At 41.6% G+C, this 17,004-nt stretch overlaps 1 protein-coding gene across 6 annotated transcripts in view; it reads left to right on the plus strand.

Annotated features, from left to right (window-relative positions):
* Nucleotides 1-17,004, plus strand: part of OSBP2 (oxysterol binding protein 2) — a 268,100-nt gene that overhangs the window by 41,089 nt on the left and 210,007 nt on the right. For 4 of the 6 annotated variants that reach the window (XM_056537244.1, XM_056537245.1, XM_056537248.1 and 1 more), the window contains 2 exons: nt 11,703-11,911; nt 12,938-13,015. In XM_056537244.1, coding sequence (XP_056393219.1) covers nt 11,703-11,911; nt 12,938-13,015 — 287 coding nt within the window. Of the gene's footprint in view, nt 1-11,702; nt 11,912-12,937; nt 13,016-17,004 lie in introns of those variants that run through there. The other 2 variants (XM_056537249.1, XM_056537246.1) reach the window with 2 other exon arrangements.

Genomic DNA, 17,004 nt, shown 5'->3' on the forward strand with positions numbered 1-17,004 from the left:
AGCAGCCAGCCGGCCCGATGCTGCTGATAGATTACTTTTCACATATAGCGTTGCAGGGGGCATATGTCTATAGATGCGCTGGGGGGCCGACATATGGTACTATTTGTCCCCCCCAGTGCTTCCATATACATATGCACAGACAGCGCTATGAATGTAAATTAGTCGACCGGCTTCCCTGGCAGATGCACTGCTGATATAATACTTTTCATACATATCGTTGTGGGGGCATATCTGTATAGAAGCGCTGGGGAAGGGGACAGAGAATACGATATGTCGGCCCCCCAGCGCTTCTATAGACGTTTGCCCCCTGCAACGCTATATGTGAAAAGTATTCTATCAGCAAGATCAGGCTGGCTGACTGCTGGCCCGATGCGCTGCTCATAGAATACTATTCATATATAGCGCTGTGGTGGCATAATATGATCAATGCACTTCGGGGGTATATAGTTTAAATGCGTCGGCGGGGGGGTATATATTTATAAATGGGCTGGTGAGGGGTCATATTTTTATAAATGCTGCGTTGGGACATCACAACACTGACCGCCACCTTGAGTGTCATGCCAGAAAACCATACAAAGTGCGCAAGCGACAGGGCCAGCTTACAATTGGTGCTACGAGCGAAACATGTGTAATGACAGAGAAAGCGCCAAACGAATAGGGATGAGGGGCGCAGTTAACTTTAATGAATATTCATTTCAGAGGAGTATCCAGACCTGTCCACAGTGTCCGCCCCCCACCAAGCAAACACGCCTGCAGAGCTGACATTTGTCCACAGCATACAAGCTACATGACGCCTGCGGTGGACGATAGTAAGAGCAGGCACAAAAAAACTACAGAGCTTACTCTGTCAGTAAAACAGGATAACCAGGGGAAACTTGTTATACATGTCAATTGCAAAAATGCCTTACTAGTAGCTAGCTCCCTAAAGAAATACTGGAGTACCCCTTTTAAGGACCAGGCCAATTTTCATTTTCTCACTTTCATTTTTTTCCACCTCCCCTTCTCCTAAAAATCATAACGCTTTGAATTTTGCACCTACAGACCCATGCAAGGGCTTCTTTTTTGTGTCACCAATTGCCATTTGTAATGACATCACTTATTTTATATCAAAATGTGCGACAAAACAAAAAAAAAAACTTGCCTATGCCATAGCATAGCATTAATCAGTGTTATCGGTGCTCTGCTGCTCCAGCCTGCTATGCAGGCTTGGAGCAGCAGATCACCGATCGGACGGCGAGGAGGCAGATAAGGGCCCTCATGCTGTCCTCTCAGCTGATCAGGACATTGCGCTTTCACCGCGATGATTCTGATCACTTCCGCTGAGCTGCCAGGATACTTTTACTTTCGGTTTAGACGCTGCGATCAACTTTGATCATGGCCTCTAAAGGGTTTAGGCCATGCATCTGCCCAATTGGCGGTCCCTGGCATTAACCCTTGGTCCTGGCTGCTGATAGCAGTCAGAATCCACAGGGTTTGAAGCGTACTCAGCTCGTGAACACGCTTCAATCCCCGATAACTGGACCATGGCATACAGGTAGTTAAGTATGGGACGCAAGGGCCCTTGGTCCCCAACAAGTTAAAGGCAACTTTTCAGCTGTATTTGCTGCTAAGAGCTGCAGACACATTTGAACAGCTGTTGTAGTATAAAAGCAAATTGTACCTTTCCTGTAGCTGATGGTGGTTGCTAAATTTATAAAATTATTTTTTAATTATTTTATTTCTCAGCCAAGTGTCATGGATGTGGGTCCAAGTTGCTCAAATGCTGCAGCCTGGCTCGCTTCTTCACTCACCCTCACCTAGCCCTTGACATATAGAGCCCTGTACATGAGTCTGGGAGGGAAGGGCAAGTAAAGCGAGCCAAGCTGTGGCACTTGAGAAGCTTGGCTCTGCCTCACTGCCTTCAATGTTAAGCAAATTCTGTGCACAAGTCTTATTAATTAGAAATGGGAAATTGTGCACGGAACTCAGTGGGTATTGTAAGGTTGCCTTGGCAACTGAACTGCCCAGCATGGACTGTGTATCCTCATGCTGGAGCTGAAGATCGCGCAGGTCACAAACTTTGGAGGTACACTTAGGCCGGGATCACACTTGAGAAGCTCCGGACTGAAAACTTCCGTCTGGAGCTTCTGAAAGAGGCCAGCTGAATCAGTCGGCGCTAGGACCATGCAGACATTGCCATTCCCATAGACAGCAATGTCTGCTGAGCGCATTCAGTCAGAACATTGAGCAGGTTCAAAATTTTGGCAGTTTTTAAATCAGAAAATTCCTGTGTGAATGGTTCATGGAAAATCAATTCATCTGCATGTTAAGCTTCATGCAACCAAATTTCTAACCGAAATTCTAATGCGGAATTCCGGTTGGAAATTTCATAGTGTGAACTCTGCCTTATTAGGCGGAGAAGAATGGATGAGCAGTAAAAATATACTGTCCTGCTCACCATGTATATGTTAGCCATAAAGCACCAGTAAACTGTATATATTTTTTTCTTTGAATGCAGCGTTCTTTAATACAAGATCTCTAAACATCTATATGAATTATTTAAATGACTTAGTTTTCTGTACTTGTGTAAATGATGCAACACAACAGTCGTTGAATTACGAGGAACAGAAGAATAATGATGCATCACCACAAGTCAGCCAGGAATAATTGCTGGCCCAAGTCACAGAATCCAATGCTGTCAAAACATGTTTTGTGTGTCTGATAAAGCCTGGCATTTTGCTGACTTACAGATAGAGTAAACTGTTCACCCGTGGCCCTAATCTTTTGCACAGTGACATACACCCACAACAGTGGATTTCGGTTGAGGAAAGATGTTATTTAAACAAGAAGTGAAAAATATAATCAATTCGATGATTTGTTTCACTGATTTATTGCTACGCGTAGTAGAGTCTATGGGGGAATTCATCATCTATGGTCTACTCTCCGTGCAGGTTTGCGTGGAACAAATTCATCAAATGTCGCACTCCACTTGATAAATTTGCCGCACGCCCAAATGGTGCTGCCAGTTTAGATGCCTTTGTAGGGCTGGTAGGAGTTGGTCTGAGTTAGTGTGTAAAAGAGGCCATGTGCAATTAATTTGTGACTATTTGCAAAAAGACGCACCTAAATCTCTAACCACTGCTAAAAACTTTTGTAAAGCAGTCCGCAGTGTGGATATCATTCTGGATTGCTCTAAATAAGAAAGAACATTTGCATGGGAACTGGCTGCGAAAATTTATGAGACAAATATAGACTAAATAAACAGGGTAAACAATTTGATGAATTGTGTCATGTTTGCAAGAATACAGCTCCATATTCATCTGTTTGTAAAAAGCAGAACTTAGGATCACAGTTGCACTGGGTTAAACTGGCCATAAATGTCCAACCAAATTGTAGACTAAGGTGACAGATTGGGGGATGTTTTAGAACAAAAGTTAAAAAGAAAAGAAATCTCTCAATGCCGTGGCTTACTCTCTCCCAGCAACATTCTCCTAATTCCCCATGTCTCTTGACTGGGCACTCTGACCACCACTGTATCTACCTACTGGGACATCTCTACAACTATAGGATGCGTACATGCTGCCTTCCAGCCTCTTAAAGGTGCATCGACATGTCTGTGTCCTCTACTAATCCCCTTTTAACTTTATTGAAGAATTTTCCTTCCTATGCTTCCTGCCTGAGCAATAAGGTGCATAGGCTCCTCTTTATTTGTTTAGTGGCCTCTGCTACCTTCCCTAAAGTATTAAAAGAACTCTACCTGTAACTTGGCCAGACTGTCCAACTATTGACTGAACTCCACTTGCTTTGGCCTCTGCCTGACTGAACTACAGTACTTTTTTAGTATAGGTCTGGGGTCAGGATGAGAAGAGTCCAGTTGCTGTTACTGGATGATACATGCAGCATACAACACGTCATGGTCAATAGTCGACTAGAGGTCGGTACTCAGGAACAGCAAAATATATGGCGATACAAACATGGTCGATAGTCAGCCAGAGATCTGTACACTGGTATAAGCAATATGGGCAAAACAGAAGAATTAGGCTAGGTTTCCACATAGGTTTTTTACTGGCGTTTTTTGGAAAACTGCCACTCCGGTTTTTTAGCTAAATCCAGAAGTGTTTTCAAAAGGAATAAGAAATATAAAGGAAGGATGTATACTTCTCCTTCCTGCTGGATCCTTTTCTGGCTTTGGCTCAAAAACTGCAGTGACTGTTTTCCAAAAGAACGCCAGTAAAAATCCTGTGTGGAAGCCTAGCCTTATGAATACATAACCAGAGTTTGCAATATCTCAGAAAATGGCAGCGGTGCAGTTGTAGGCTTGGTAAAGGTTGGAAGCACAATGAGGGGAATTCATCAAGCTATTTAGAACCTTTTTTTAAGTCTTAAATTGTCGCACAAAAAGTCTGTCAATTGCCATGCAACTTTTGTGAGACTTTTGCTTTTGTTCATATTTGAAAGTGAACCACCATTTGCATTGCTGTAGACTAGTTTTATGCAGTGGTCACGGGTTCATTATGTGCGACTTTTCTCAGAAAGCCGCAAAAAAAGTCGCAGCAGCCGTCTTTTAGACACAAACCCACACTCATTTACTTCAGCCCTGTAAAGCTAAATGGGTACCATGGGCGTAGGAGCCGGTAAATTTATCACGTGGCATGCGACTTTTGATAAATTTGGCGCAGGAAGGTAACCTCAAACGTGACTTTTCTGCTCTAAAATAGTAGGTATACTAGACAACAATTGATGAATTCCCCTCAATATTCTTACACACAGGAAGTGCTAAGGCTGAGCTTATGCATGAAGTCTATTTAAGAAGCCTTATTAAAAACAAGACCTAGAACCTACACAATGCTTTCAGCAAGGGAGCTGTCAAGAAGCCTCAGTGAGAAGGACAACTGCCAGGGGCACATGGCACTATCATTGGGTTTAAAGGGGTACTCCGCTGCTCAGCGTTTGGAACAAACTGTTCCGAACGCTGGAGTTGGCGCCGGGGGCTCGTGACGTCATAGCCCCGCCCCTCATTACATCACGCCCCGCCCCCTCAATGCAAGTCTATGGGAGGGGGAGTGACAGCCGTCACGCCCCCTCCCATAGACTTGCATTGAGTGGGCGGAGATGTCATGAGGGGGCGGGGCTATGATGTCACGAGCTCCCGGCTGCAGCATTCGGAACAGTTTGTTCCAAACGCTGAGCAGTGGAGTACCCCTTTAACTCCTGTCAAATCTACTCCTTCGGCACTATACTAGGATTTTCAGCTGTTGCTATTAGAGACTGTCCTAACAGTAGCAACCTGGGGGTTCCCTGCATCACAGTTCAGATACCTGCACAGAGTGAAGACCAATGGATACCTTAGACTCTGTCCCTAGTTTAGCATTACAATAAATTTGTAGCAATCCAGGATGGACATCTTCTGCCAGTTAGGCCCCATGTAAAAAAAAAAATTTTTTTAAATGGCAAACTGTTGGCTGTTTTGACTTAGGTTATTTAAGACTTCTCCTCCCTATGCTCCCTGCCTGAGCAATAAGGTTCATAGGTTCTTCTTTAGTTCAAAGCATGTAGATTTAGCCAACATCCGAAAAAATCTAACTTGTTTTCCACTTTTTGGCAGGCATCAGCCAGTTGTTAACCATGAGGAATGTATTTGATGCATGTCAGGTTCCTGCAGCTCACCTCCTATTAAGGGTGCGTTCACACGCTAGGAGCTAGCAGCGAGTTTCCCGCTGCGGGAAACCTGGTGCGAGTTACACTACCATTGATTTAAATGGGTCCGCGGACAGTCTGCAAATATGACACTATTGTGGACTGTCTGTGGACCCATTCGAATCAATGGTAGCGTAACTCGCAGTAGGTTTCCTCCAGCGTGGAACCCGCTGCTAGTAAAAGCGTGTGAACCCACCCTAAAATAAATGGGAGCTGAGCTAGAGTAAACAGACAAGACTTGTACACTATGAGATGAGCCACGCTTCTGGCTCCATTCACTCTGCACATCCAGGTGTGGCGGTTGTGAAGAACAATAGTCAAGTGTTCCCCCCCTATCATTCTGCATTCAATACCCCATAAGGAGACTGTGAAAACAGAATTTTGGAAATCTTTTCTAATTTATTAAAAAAGAAATATTTTGCATGGACATAAGTATTCATACCCATTGCTATAACACTTGGAATGTAGCTCTTGGGGCCTCCTATTTCTCATGATCATCTTTAAAATGCTTTTACTACCTGACCAGAGTCACCTGTGGTAAATTTAGTGGATCGGACATTATTTGGAAATTCACAGCCCTGTCTATATAAGGTCTTACAGCTGACAATGTATATCAAAGCAAAAACCAAGCAAAACATGGTTGTGGCTGTTTTATGCTGTGGTTATTTTTCAATGGCTGGGACAGTGAGACTGGTCAGGGTTGTGGAAAAGCTGAATGGAGCAAAGTACAAAAATATATAAAAAACCTGATCCAGAGTGCTCTTGGTCAAAGATTCACCTTCCAACAAGACAATAAGGGGTATTTATAAAACATTTGACTCCATTTTTTTGGCAGTAGTTTGTCTCTATTCTTTGGTGCATTTGTTTATAGAGACAAAGTTTTGCGACAAAGCAAATAGAACATTATTTCAAAGTGATGTTGGAAGTCGTGATTTCAGTTGAAATCATGCAGTGGTCAGGAATTTATGATTTGCTACTTTTCAGTTTGTTGCATCGTTTGGCGAAACTGTGCTGAGGTGCAATTCTACACCCCTCCTTGGTAGGTTTAGAAACTAACTGTGGACAGCATTATTAACCCCTTAAGGACCATTTTCACCTTTAAGGGCTCAAAACTATTTTCGTTTTTGCACTTTCGGTTTTTCCTCCTCCCCTTCTAAAAATCATAACGTGTTTAACCCCTTAAGGACCGAGGGTTTTTCTGTTGTTGCATTTTAATTTTTTCCTCCTTGCCTTTAAAAAATCATAATTCTACTTTGTAATGACATCAGTCATTTTGCCCAAAAATCAAAAATCCGTCGAAACGGAAAAAAAATCATTGTGAGACAAAATTGGAAAAAAAAATGCTGTTTTGTAACTTTTGGGGGCTTCGTTTCTACGTAGTACATTTTTCGGTAAAAATTACACCTTATCTTTATTCTGTAGGTTCATACGATTAAAATGATACCCTATTTATATAGGTTTGATTTTGTCGGACTTCTGGAAAAAATCATAACTACATGCAGGAAAATTAACACGTTTAAAATTGTCATCTTCTGATCCCTATAACTTTTTTATTTTTCCGCGTATGGGGCGGTATGAGGGCTAATTTTTAGCGCCGTTATCTGAAGTTTTTAGCGGTACCATTTTTGCATTGATAGGACTTATTGATTTTTTCATGATATAAAAAGTGACCAAAAATGCACTATTTTGGACTTTGGAATTTTTTTGCGCGTACACCATTGACCGAGCGGTTTAATTAACGATATATTTTTATAATTCGAACATTTCCGCACGCGGTGATACCATATATTTTTATTTTTATTTACACTGGTTTTTTTATGGGAAAAGGGGTGTGATTCAAACTTTTAATAGGGGTTAAATGATCTTTATTCACTTTTTTTTTTTTTACTTTTTTTTTTGCAATGTTATAGCTCCCATAGGGACCTATAACACTGCACACAATGATCTTTATCATTGATCACTGGTTTCTCATAGGAAACCAGTGATCGATGATTCTGCCGCTTGACTGCTCATGCCTGGATCTCAGGCACTGAGCAGTCATTCGGCGATTGGACAGCGAGGAGGCAGAGGAGACAAAGGGGCTTCAATAAAGGGCATAAATACTTATGTCAATGCAATATTTTCCTTTTCAATAAATTAGCAAAGATTTCTAACATTCTGTTCTTACTTGATGATCACGTGCTGATGCGGTATTGAGTGCAAAATGAGGGGAAACTTTATTTATTTTTATTTTTTTTATTTCAACACAATATAACAAAATGTAAACATATGAAATGGTCTGAAGACTTTTCAAATGCATTGTGTACCTTAGCATACTGGCAGTGCCCCCAATGTGTTTAATAGTCAACCGATGAACATGTTCAGTCCATTTCCTGCACATATGCATTCGTTTTTAGGGACTCAAAAGCACATTATACTATGCTTTTAAGTCCCACAAAATAAAGACATACCTGTAGGAAGTGGACCAAACATAGTCACTAGTTGACTACATTGTCTCTTTACCCTAAAAGGAAATCTGTCACCTGCACTAACCTGTCGGACAGATGACAACGGTACTCACCTTGTCCTGTTCCGTCGTGGGGATCTTCGGTAATCTCCTCCGTCAGCTCCGTTCCGGGGACCCGGCTTGGGGCATGGGCGGAGCTTACCGACGTCACTGCTGCTGTTCTCTAGCAGCGGGACCCAGCAGGGAGCAGCAGTGGTACAATATCCAAAAGAAAAAAAAAAACAGCGCACACCAATATATTAGGTATATATTGATAAATACCTAATATATGTGTGTGCGCTGTTTTGCGTGTTTCTTTTTCTTTTGGATATTGTGCTACATTTGATGCGTATAGCAGCACCCCTTGTTTAAATAGATGGTGCTGAGCCCACTCGTATTCTAGTGGTGGGAGCAGCAGTGGTGACGTTACTAAGCTCTGTTCAAGCCGCAAGCTGGCTGCCAGGACTGGAGCTAAAGGAGGAAATTACCGAAGATCCCTGCCACGGAATGGGAGAAGGTAAGTACTGTTGTCATCAGTGTCACCTGCACTGTGTCATCTGTCGGTACTTGACAGGTTAGTGCAGGTTACACTGGTGACAGATTTCCTTTCATAAGTCCACTACTAGTACTCTGGATTCAGAGTGGTCCCGTCCATCTGATCTACCTTATCACCCACTGTTTTTGCCATTTTTTGCCTGCCTAAGTACCTTCATTTTATGCCTGCCTAAGTACCTATGTATTTGACACTTTCCTTTTGTAATGATTTGTAAGACATTGGGGGAGATTTATCACAACCTGTCCTGAGGAAAAGTTGCTGAGTTGCCCATACTTGCCCAACTTTTCTTCTGGACAGGTTTTGATAAATCTCCTCCATTGAGTGCGCTATTGGTAAAGTTTGTAGGGCAGTGTTTATTTATCTGTTATTGTTGTTATTTTGGCAATAGAGTGCCCTTTTCTATACTTATTTAGGGTGGTTACCATTTGGAGGGGTCCATGGCCCCTTACAGGGTTGTGGATTAGCTTGAATTGAGCTTGATTTTAAAAGTGTGTACACTGATGTGGTTTTATGATATTTTCTAGCAATACATTTTTTTTCTATTTTATATACACTCAAGACACTGGTTTTTGTCTACATTGAGTACTACATTTGGGATTTGAGTGACTCTGAGCTCTGGATTACTACATTACTACAACACTAGGGTGCTTTTGGAGCCCTGTCCGCTTATAGCTGTATACATGATTGAATCTATTGTATGTAATATAAATGTGAGATCTTGTGAGAGCTAGAATATCCAGGGATTACTGCATCCATAGGCTTTATGCTCTTACTGGCTTTACACTTTTTCTTGCAGTGGCTATGGGATTTATCTAGGTACTCTGTAGACTATTACATCGCCATTGGCCCTGTTGTTAATAATATATTGCAGTCCCTTTTTATCTTCTTTATTTCCAGCATGTTTATCTGCTCTCTAATTGTTTTTCACATTGCCGTCTGTTGTAATAAGTTTCGACTTCTGCTTCCCATTGTATCCTGTCCAAGTATAAAGAATAAAGTGAAGTTATTTTAGTTGAATGCAGTGGTGGTTAGTACTTGTTGGAAGCTATTGATTCTCTTGTATTGCTGGGTTCATGAGCTCTATTGTAATTTAATGATTAGCCCCAATTGCAGGAATATGCAAAACGGCAGTGTGCTTCAGTATCATATACCAAATGCATCTTATATCATAACCTGGATTTTTGTGCCATCATTTTATGATCATTAGGGTTCTGATCTCAGGGCCCCCTAAAATCCTAAAAAATTGTTGCTGCTGAATCAGCTCTGCAGTGCCTTATTCTCAGGAACAGGGGAGGTTCCAGAGGTGCCCCCCCCCCACCCCACTGATGCAAAAAAGAAAGGGCTATGGCATGTTCTGTCATCCATGTGTCTGTTATAGCATGAGGTTGAGGTATGATATGCGTGTCATGGTGTCCAGTGCTGCAGTGAATGGGCCGTGCTGCCTCCATGCTTCTTCCTGCAGATAAGTGAAAGACCTGGGGGGGTCAGATCCCTGCCAATTACACATTAATCACCTATTCTATGGGTTACACCTATTGACTACAATGATAATGTTGATCTTACATAGAGAAAGTAAAAGCTACAATAGTTCCTGATTTGGTTAGGTACCGGTACATATTTACAGCTTCAAAATGACACATACTTTCCCAAAAATGTGTCATTGCCTGCATAAACTTCCCTCTTGTGCTTCCTAGCCTTGTTCCTGCTCCATCTCAGTGATATCCCATTAAAGAGTTAGTCACTTTGTTGTTCGGGCCTGTGTGCCGCTGCTGTGGTGACATTCTGGACCCTGCTCCTGTCATATGTGACTCCTCAAGGTCTGAGAGGCCTTGAACACACTGTAAATAGGTTCATAGAGGCATGGTCCTTCTACTCTACCTTTTATGTCCACGGACTAATACAAATCCTTGCTTAGCCATAATTTGCCTTTTTGCAACCAGATATACGGTAAATGTTGCTCAACCCTAACCCTGCTGTGGTGAAGAAATTCCACCACAGTACCCAGACTTCTGACAGGACACCTTGCCTACTGTTGGACCTGAGAAAGGAACGAGCAGGTGCTGAAACGCGTTGTCCATTTCTTACCTTGAATATTTTTATGTCCTGTGCCTCTGTGGTGGTTTGGAAATTCTTTATGCCTACCTAATAGCAGTGCTCATATTAGACCCTTATTTTTTTTCTCTATTTTGCATTCCCAATTTTCCTTGTTATTACTCCTGTTTTGGGAAATGAACTGGTGTTTTGATTCTGTAGCCCAGGTTCTAAATGAAGGAGTTCCTGTTGACCTGGCCTGAATGCTAAGACAGTCTCCTCTCTGTACTCCTTTTCTATAATATGTCAGAAGTTCTGGTGGGGGTCGATGTGCTGAGGGCCCAACCGATCGCTAGTTGAAGGCGCTAGGCAATGTGCTCTTAAGTTTACACTTGATTCTCCTTAGAAAGCCGAGCCAGCAGTATACAAATTCTATGAAACTTTCTACAAATCCATATACTGCTGGCTTTGCTTTTTAAGGAGCACTGAGCAGAAACAAAGGGACACAGTGCTCACCTGAATGGCCTTCCCCTCCACTCTAGCAAAATGTGGAGGTTTTAGCACCCAGACCCCCACGGATCACAACTTCTAAGAAATCCCAATGACATGTGAGAAGTTTTTTAAACTCATAGATGCATTTTGATGGCATTTAAAGGGGTACTTCGCTGCTCAGCATTTGGAACAAACTGTTTCAAAATGCTTGAGCCGGTGCTGGTAGATCGTGATGTCATAGCCCTGCCCCCTCATGACATCACGTCCCACCCCCTCAATGCAAGTATATGGGAGGGGGTGTGACTGCTATCACGCCCCCTCCCATAGACTTGCATTGAGGGGGTGGGACCATGACTTCACGAGCTCCCGGTTTGTTCCAAACACTGAGCAGCAGAGTACCACTTTAATTTCTTGGTTATGAATCTTTCTACTTACATTATTTCACAATCTTTTATCACTCAGGACACAGGCTGAGATGGCCCACACGTGCCGAGGAACCATTAACCTGTCTACAGCTCATATTGACACAGAAGATTCATGTAACATTGTTCTGTCCAATGGTGGTCGTACATATCATCTCAAGGCAAGCTGTGAAGTGGAGAGACAGAGATGGGTCACAGCTTTGGAACTGGCCAAAGCCAAGGCTGTCCGCATGATGAACAACCTGTCAGGTAGTGTTCTTCATAGATCACCAAAGGAAATCACTGGGGTTTGCTTTTGTAGCAAGAAATTAAGTTTTTTTTTTCGATATCCAAAGAATATTTATAAAATGTCCCATTAGATCTTGAATATCATGAGTGTTTTACTGTAAGCAAATGCAGGTTTAAGCAATTTACACTATGCAGGTTGACCTTACTTTGTGATATGGGGATTGGGTGATACATCTAGTTTGGTCATCATATATTGCCCAATTGAACATCCCTCCTGCCAGCCTCCTAGTACTTTGCAGCCATGATAAAACGTCCTACATGGGTATTGTATGTTATATGTTACCTCTTTATATGATGAGATCAGTTACTGTTCATTGCGGATACACTGACCCCCACACCTGCTGTAAAATCTGAATGGTGGCCAAAAAGGTGATATATTGCAATATAGGCAGTAAGCTTACACGCCTTATACTTTAGTAAAGATTAAATTCATCTGCATAAAATAAATAATTTTAAGTAAGGCTTAATTTATTTTTATTTTTTTTTCATATTGGGCATAAGACTGGGGTTTCATACGCTGGTCTTACGTGAAATCACATTGATGTAAAATGCGCCGAATGTATCAAGAAGCAGAGGCCTCTCAATAAATTTGGCACATCTGTGGCTGCCTATGAGCCAGTTACTGATGTAATTTATAGCAAATGTGCTGGGCAATGGAGGTAAGGCCCCCTTTATGTGGAGCCTCACCTTTTTATTTTATTTTTCTTTTTAAAGAGAAAAGCATTATGTAACTCAGCCAAAAAGTTGCAAATTTCTGCACAAAGGAACTTAGCACAAACTTTTGTGACCATTTTTCATTAGAAAATTGGGAAACATACATTAATAAATATTCCCATTGTCTTGGAAGGTTTCAAAAATGATGCAACAAAATCACAATATTAACTTGAGAATCAGAATATTTATGACTTAGATAAAAGGAGTCTCTATACATTCTCTAATTATTTTCTTTCTTTCTTTTTTTTCTTTTTTTCTTTTTTTTCTTTTTAAGCCAAAAAATGGGAATGGATTCCAGCGGAAAGGAAAACTGCCCCCATGAAAGACTGGAGAAGTTTTTACCCTCTGCTGGTATTTTTTCTCATTTTTGATTTAAAAATTGAAGAGACTTTTTTGTTGAGTGGGAATGTATGGATAGAAAATGAAATAAGTTTACTAAACTGAAGGAGAATGTACTTGTTTGGTAGGGCCTGAAAAGTGGTGATGAATGCACCATATTCTTCAATATGTGTGCTGTGTTATGGGGATAGCACATGCCACTGTTTGTGTACTATGCCAGAGTTATTACATTTACCCCCCACTGGATTTTAGTATTTGGCAAATGGTTTTATCAGTGTCCATACACATCTCCCATAAAGGTGGCCAAAAGCATGATTTATAATTTTATATACCGTATTTCCTGTTTCTGTGTCAGTCCTTGTCCACATTTGGGCTCACTTGTCCACATTTGGGCTCACTTGTCCACATTTGGGCTCACTTGTCCACATTTGGGCTCATAGGCCAGTTCAATGCTGGAAAATTCTATTGATCTTGGTGCTTTGTTTGCATTAGCAATAATCACATTTATGGTAATAAGCATTTGATTCTAAATGACAAACACCTTCTACTAAAGTATCTACTGTACTGTTATCAAATGGAAACACTGTACATGCCTGTATTGCCAGGGTATCTACTATGTTTAAAATGATTCAATGAATCAACTATATAGTGGCAAATGTGTTTCATGTCTGCTGCAGTGTATTTATGTTAAGCAAGCAGTGGTAGACACAGCTCACCCTCTCGCCCACACCACGACACGAGACAGGACCGGACCCCCCAGTCCAGATTAACAGCAAGAACAGAAGGCAATGTCCAGCGGGGTAGTTCAAGCAATACTCAACGATTTATTTAGCAATTAGCCAACACCGAGAACAGGTGACGCGTTTTGTCCACAGTGCACAGCCTTAGTCGTACGACCAAGGCTGCGCACTGTGGCCGAAACGCATCACCTGTTCTCCATGTTGGCTAATTGCTGAATAAATCGTTGAGTATTACTTGAACTACCCCGCTGGACATTGCCTTCTGTTCTTAGTGTATTTATGTATATCAAAAAGTCGCTTTTAGGATCTACGTGGGGGAGATGTTTCTATGCATATCCATCTTGTGTCATGAGTCTGACAGTAGTGTGTGAAGCCTATAACTCTCAGGTATTGATACTGCTGTTATGGCCACAGTTATGGTTTAGTTTTATTACCGCTTTTATTACTACTACAGTAGAATTGGTTGCTATTTATGTATTTTATAGTTCTCATATTCCTTTCTATTACAGCAGGCAGAAAATCACTCTGGTATCTTAGAAGCCCATAAAGCTCCATTCTCAAGACAGATGGTATTTCAGCATATTTATTCATCTTGTAGTCCACACTATTGACTTTCAATAATCAGTGCTGACAGGACGGTCTGCGGACATGAATGATGACGTATGACATCATAGATCCGGTCTATGCTTCTTTCTAATGGTTAGATCAGTGTTTCCCAACCAAGGTCCCTCCAGCTGTTGCACAACTACAACTCCCAGCATGCCTGGGCATGCTGGGAATTGTAGTTTTGCAACAGCTGGAGGCACCCTGGTTGGGAAACACTGACCTAACCATTAGAAGCGTAGACCGGATCTATGATGTCATTTGTCATCATTCATGTCCGCAGACCGTCCTGTCAGCACTGATTATTGAAAGTCAATAGTGTGGACTACAAGATGAATAAATATGCTGAAATACCATGGTTGGGAAACACTGGGTTAGATTTGTAAGCTAAGATTGTGTGCTGGTTGTATGGAGTGCAGATAGCGATAAAACCAGACAGGCCTTTTGGTTACATGCCAGACTCATGCTATGTTAGGCTGCGTTCACACGGCCGTCTAGACCCGTCCCATTCTCCTGTCAAAAATAAAAACGGATTTTTTAAAAAAACGGACAGTAACGAATATTATCCGTTTGGATCCGTTATTGTTCAGTTAATAAACCAAAAAAAAATTTTTTTTTTTTTGTTCTGAGCATGCTCAGAAGTAAAAACGGAACAAAAAATGGATTGAAAAAATGGATGCAAACGGATGACATTTAAGTCTCATCCGTTTTCCATAGACTTCAATGCTAAATTTACTGTATCCGTTTTTTCTTCCATTTTCTTGACGGAAGAAAAAATACTGCATGTGTCGTTTTTTTCTGACATTATAAAACGGAAATGAGTGCAGACGGGTACAAACGGATGTAAACAGGTTGTAAAAAAAAAAAATCCCATTGACATGAATGAGATTTTTTTTAAACCGTTTTTTAATCCCTTTGCAGCCTGCAAGAACCGAAACGGGGATAAAAAAAAACTGGGATAGACGGCCGTGTGAACGCACCGTTAGCCAGTAGAAAAATAAGGCTGAATTCACACACAGCTGACTTTGTTATAAAAATTCTGCCGCTGTCCCAGTCATCTGAATGAGAATTGTAGAAATTCATGTGCCTGGGTTGACTCTGTTTTGGTGTCAGGGACATTGGCACCTCTGTTTAATCAATGAAAGATACCCTCCTAGAGAGGTGGAGGTAATGCTTTGTACATCTTTACAGGGTTTAACATGTTTTTACCTGTTTTAGCTGCTGAAAATATCTTTTTGATTTGTGGAGAAAGTAGTAGGGAAGGTGAATAGGATTATAGTCTCAGGAAAGTTTGGAATTGGAGTCTAATGAACATGGAGATCTTGATGAGGATATTTTTCCCAGCATCTGTGTCTGAGGACATCTCCCCCATATACAGGACAAGGGGCCAGCATCTCTGGCAGTTCTCATCTGGAGATTGGAATACACTCAAGAAACCCACCAGAACATAGGGAGGACATGAAAACTTCTAACTGACTTACTACAGAACCGATCTTTTGGTAGACGCAATTTGGTTGATCTTGCTGCCAGTTATTGCTTGAAGACTGTACAGATAAGGGTCTTGTATAAATTGCTAACCATAATCCCACACGGCAGTGATTTATTTTTTCGGACCTTGGGTCTGGTATCTGGCATTCTGACCGTGCCTGAAGTTCCAAAACCCAAATCCTAAATTGCTTACCCTGAACGTCAAGTGTCAGTAGTCTAGTTCTAAGCCATTTGAGGGTCTGAGCTCCATGCCTGGTTTCAATTATACAATGAGGATCTTTGTTAATATTAAAATTCTGGAGTGTTTACCCATGAGGCCAAGTGTCAGTGATGTGTTCTAGTCATACAAGCTGTAATAGCCAATGACAATAATTCAGTAGCATCTTGCCCATTTTCCCCCAGCGACGACTTTCTCCGTACATCAGGTCATTGATGTAAATCTCTCGGTAACACTCTGTGTCCTTGGTGGGTGAGAACAAAGGGCTGAATTACACTGAAACAGAAAAGGCTTTGTCACACAAGCTCCCTCTGTCCTTACTGCATTTGGATATGATTTCACTGTGTAACGATAAATTAACTTGCTTCTCCCTCCAGCTTCCATAGGCAGTTTACCAGTGTTACAAAGGGGACAAACTATTGGTTAGTAAACCAGATTTATTAGCCCCATGCTGCTACCAATTTTTTCATTTGTAATTTCATTCCTTTCTAATAAGCAGCCTGCCTGGTGTTATTTACCAGTTCTACAAACAAGACAGAGCAGAACAGGTAACATTCTCAGTGCATCAACCTGACGACTGGCATATTCACCTTTATTATTTAGACTCGCTCACCTGCACCCATCCTGCTGTCATGTACCAGAAGAGAATGGGGGAGATTTACCAAAACCTGTCCAGAGGAAAAGTTGCTGAGTAGCCCATAGCAACCAATCAGATTGCTTCTTTCATTTTGCAGAGGTCTTTTCAAAAATGAAAGAAGCGATCTGATTGGTTGTGCTATGGGCAACTAAGCAACTTCTCCTCTGGACAGGTTTTGATAAAGCTCCCCAAATGTGTGTATATAGATGTAGCACTATCAATGTTGAGGCGAAAGACGCTGAAAACAAACACACAACCCCTATTTGAAGTCGGGGGTGTGGTGGGCTTTGGGTTGTTCTGTTAAGCACTGTTGTGT

Source organism: Hyla sarda, chromosome 1 (assembly GCF_029499605.1).
Source record: "Hyla sarda isolate aHylSar1 chromosome 1, aHylSar1.hap1, whole genome shotgun sequence".
Lineage (NCBI taxonomy): Eukaryota > Metazoa > Chordata > Amphibia > Anura > Hylidae > Hyla > Hyla sarda.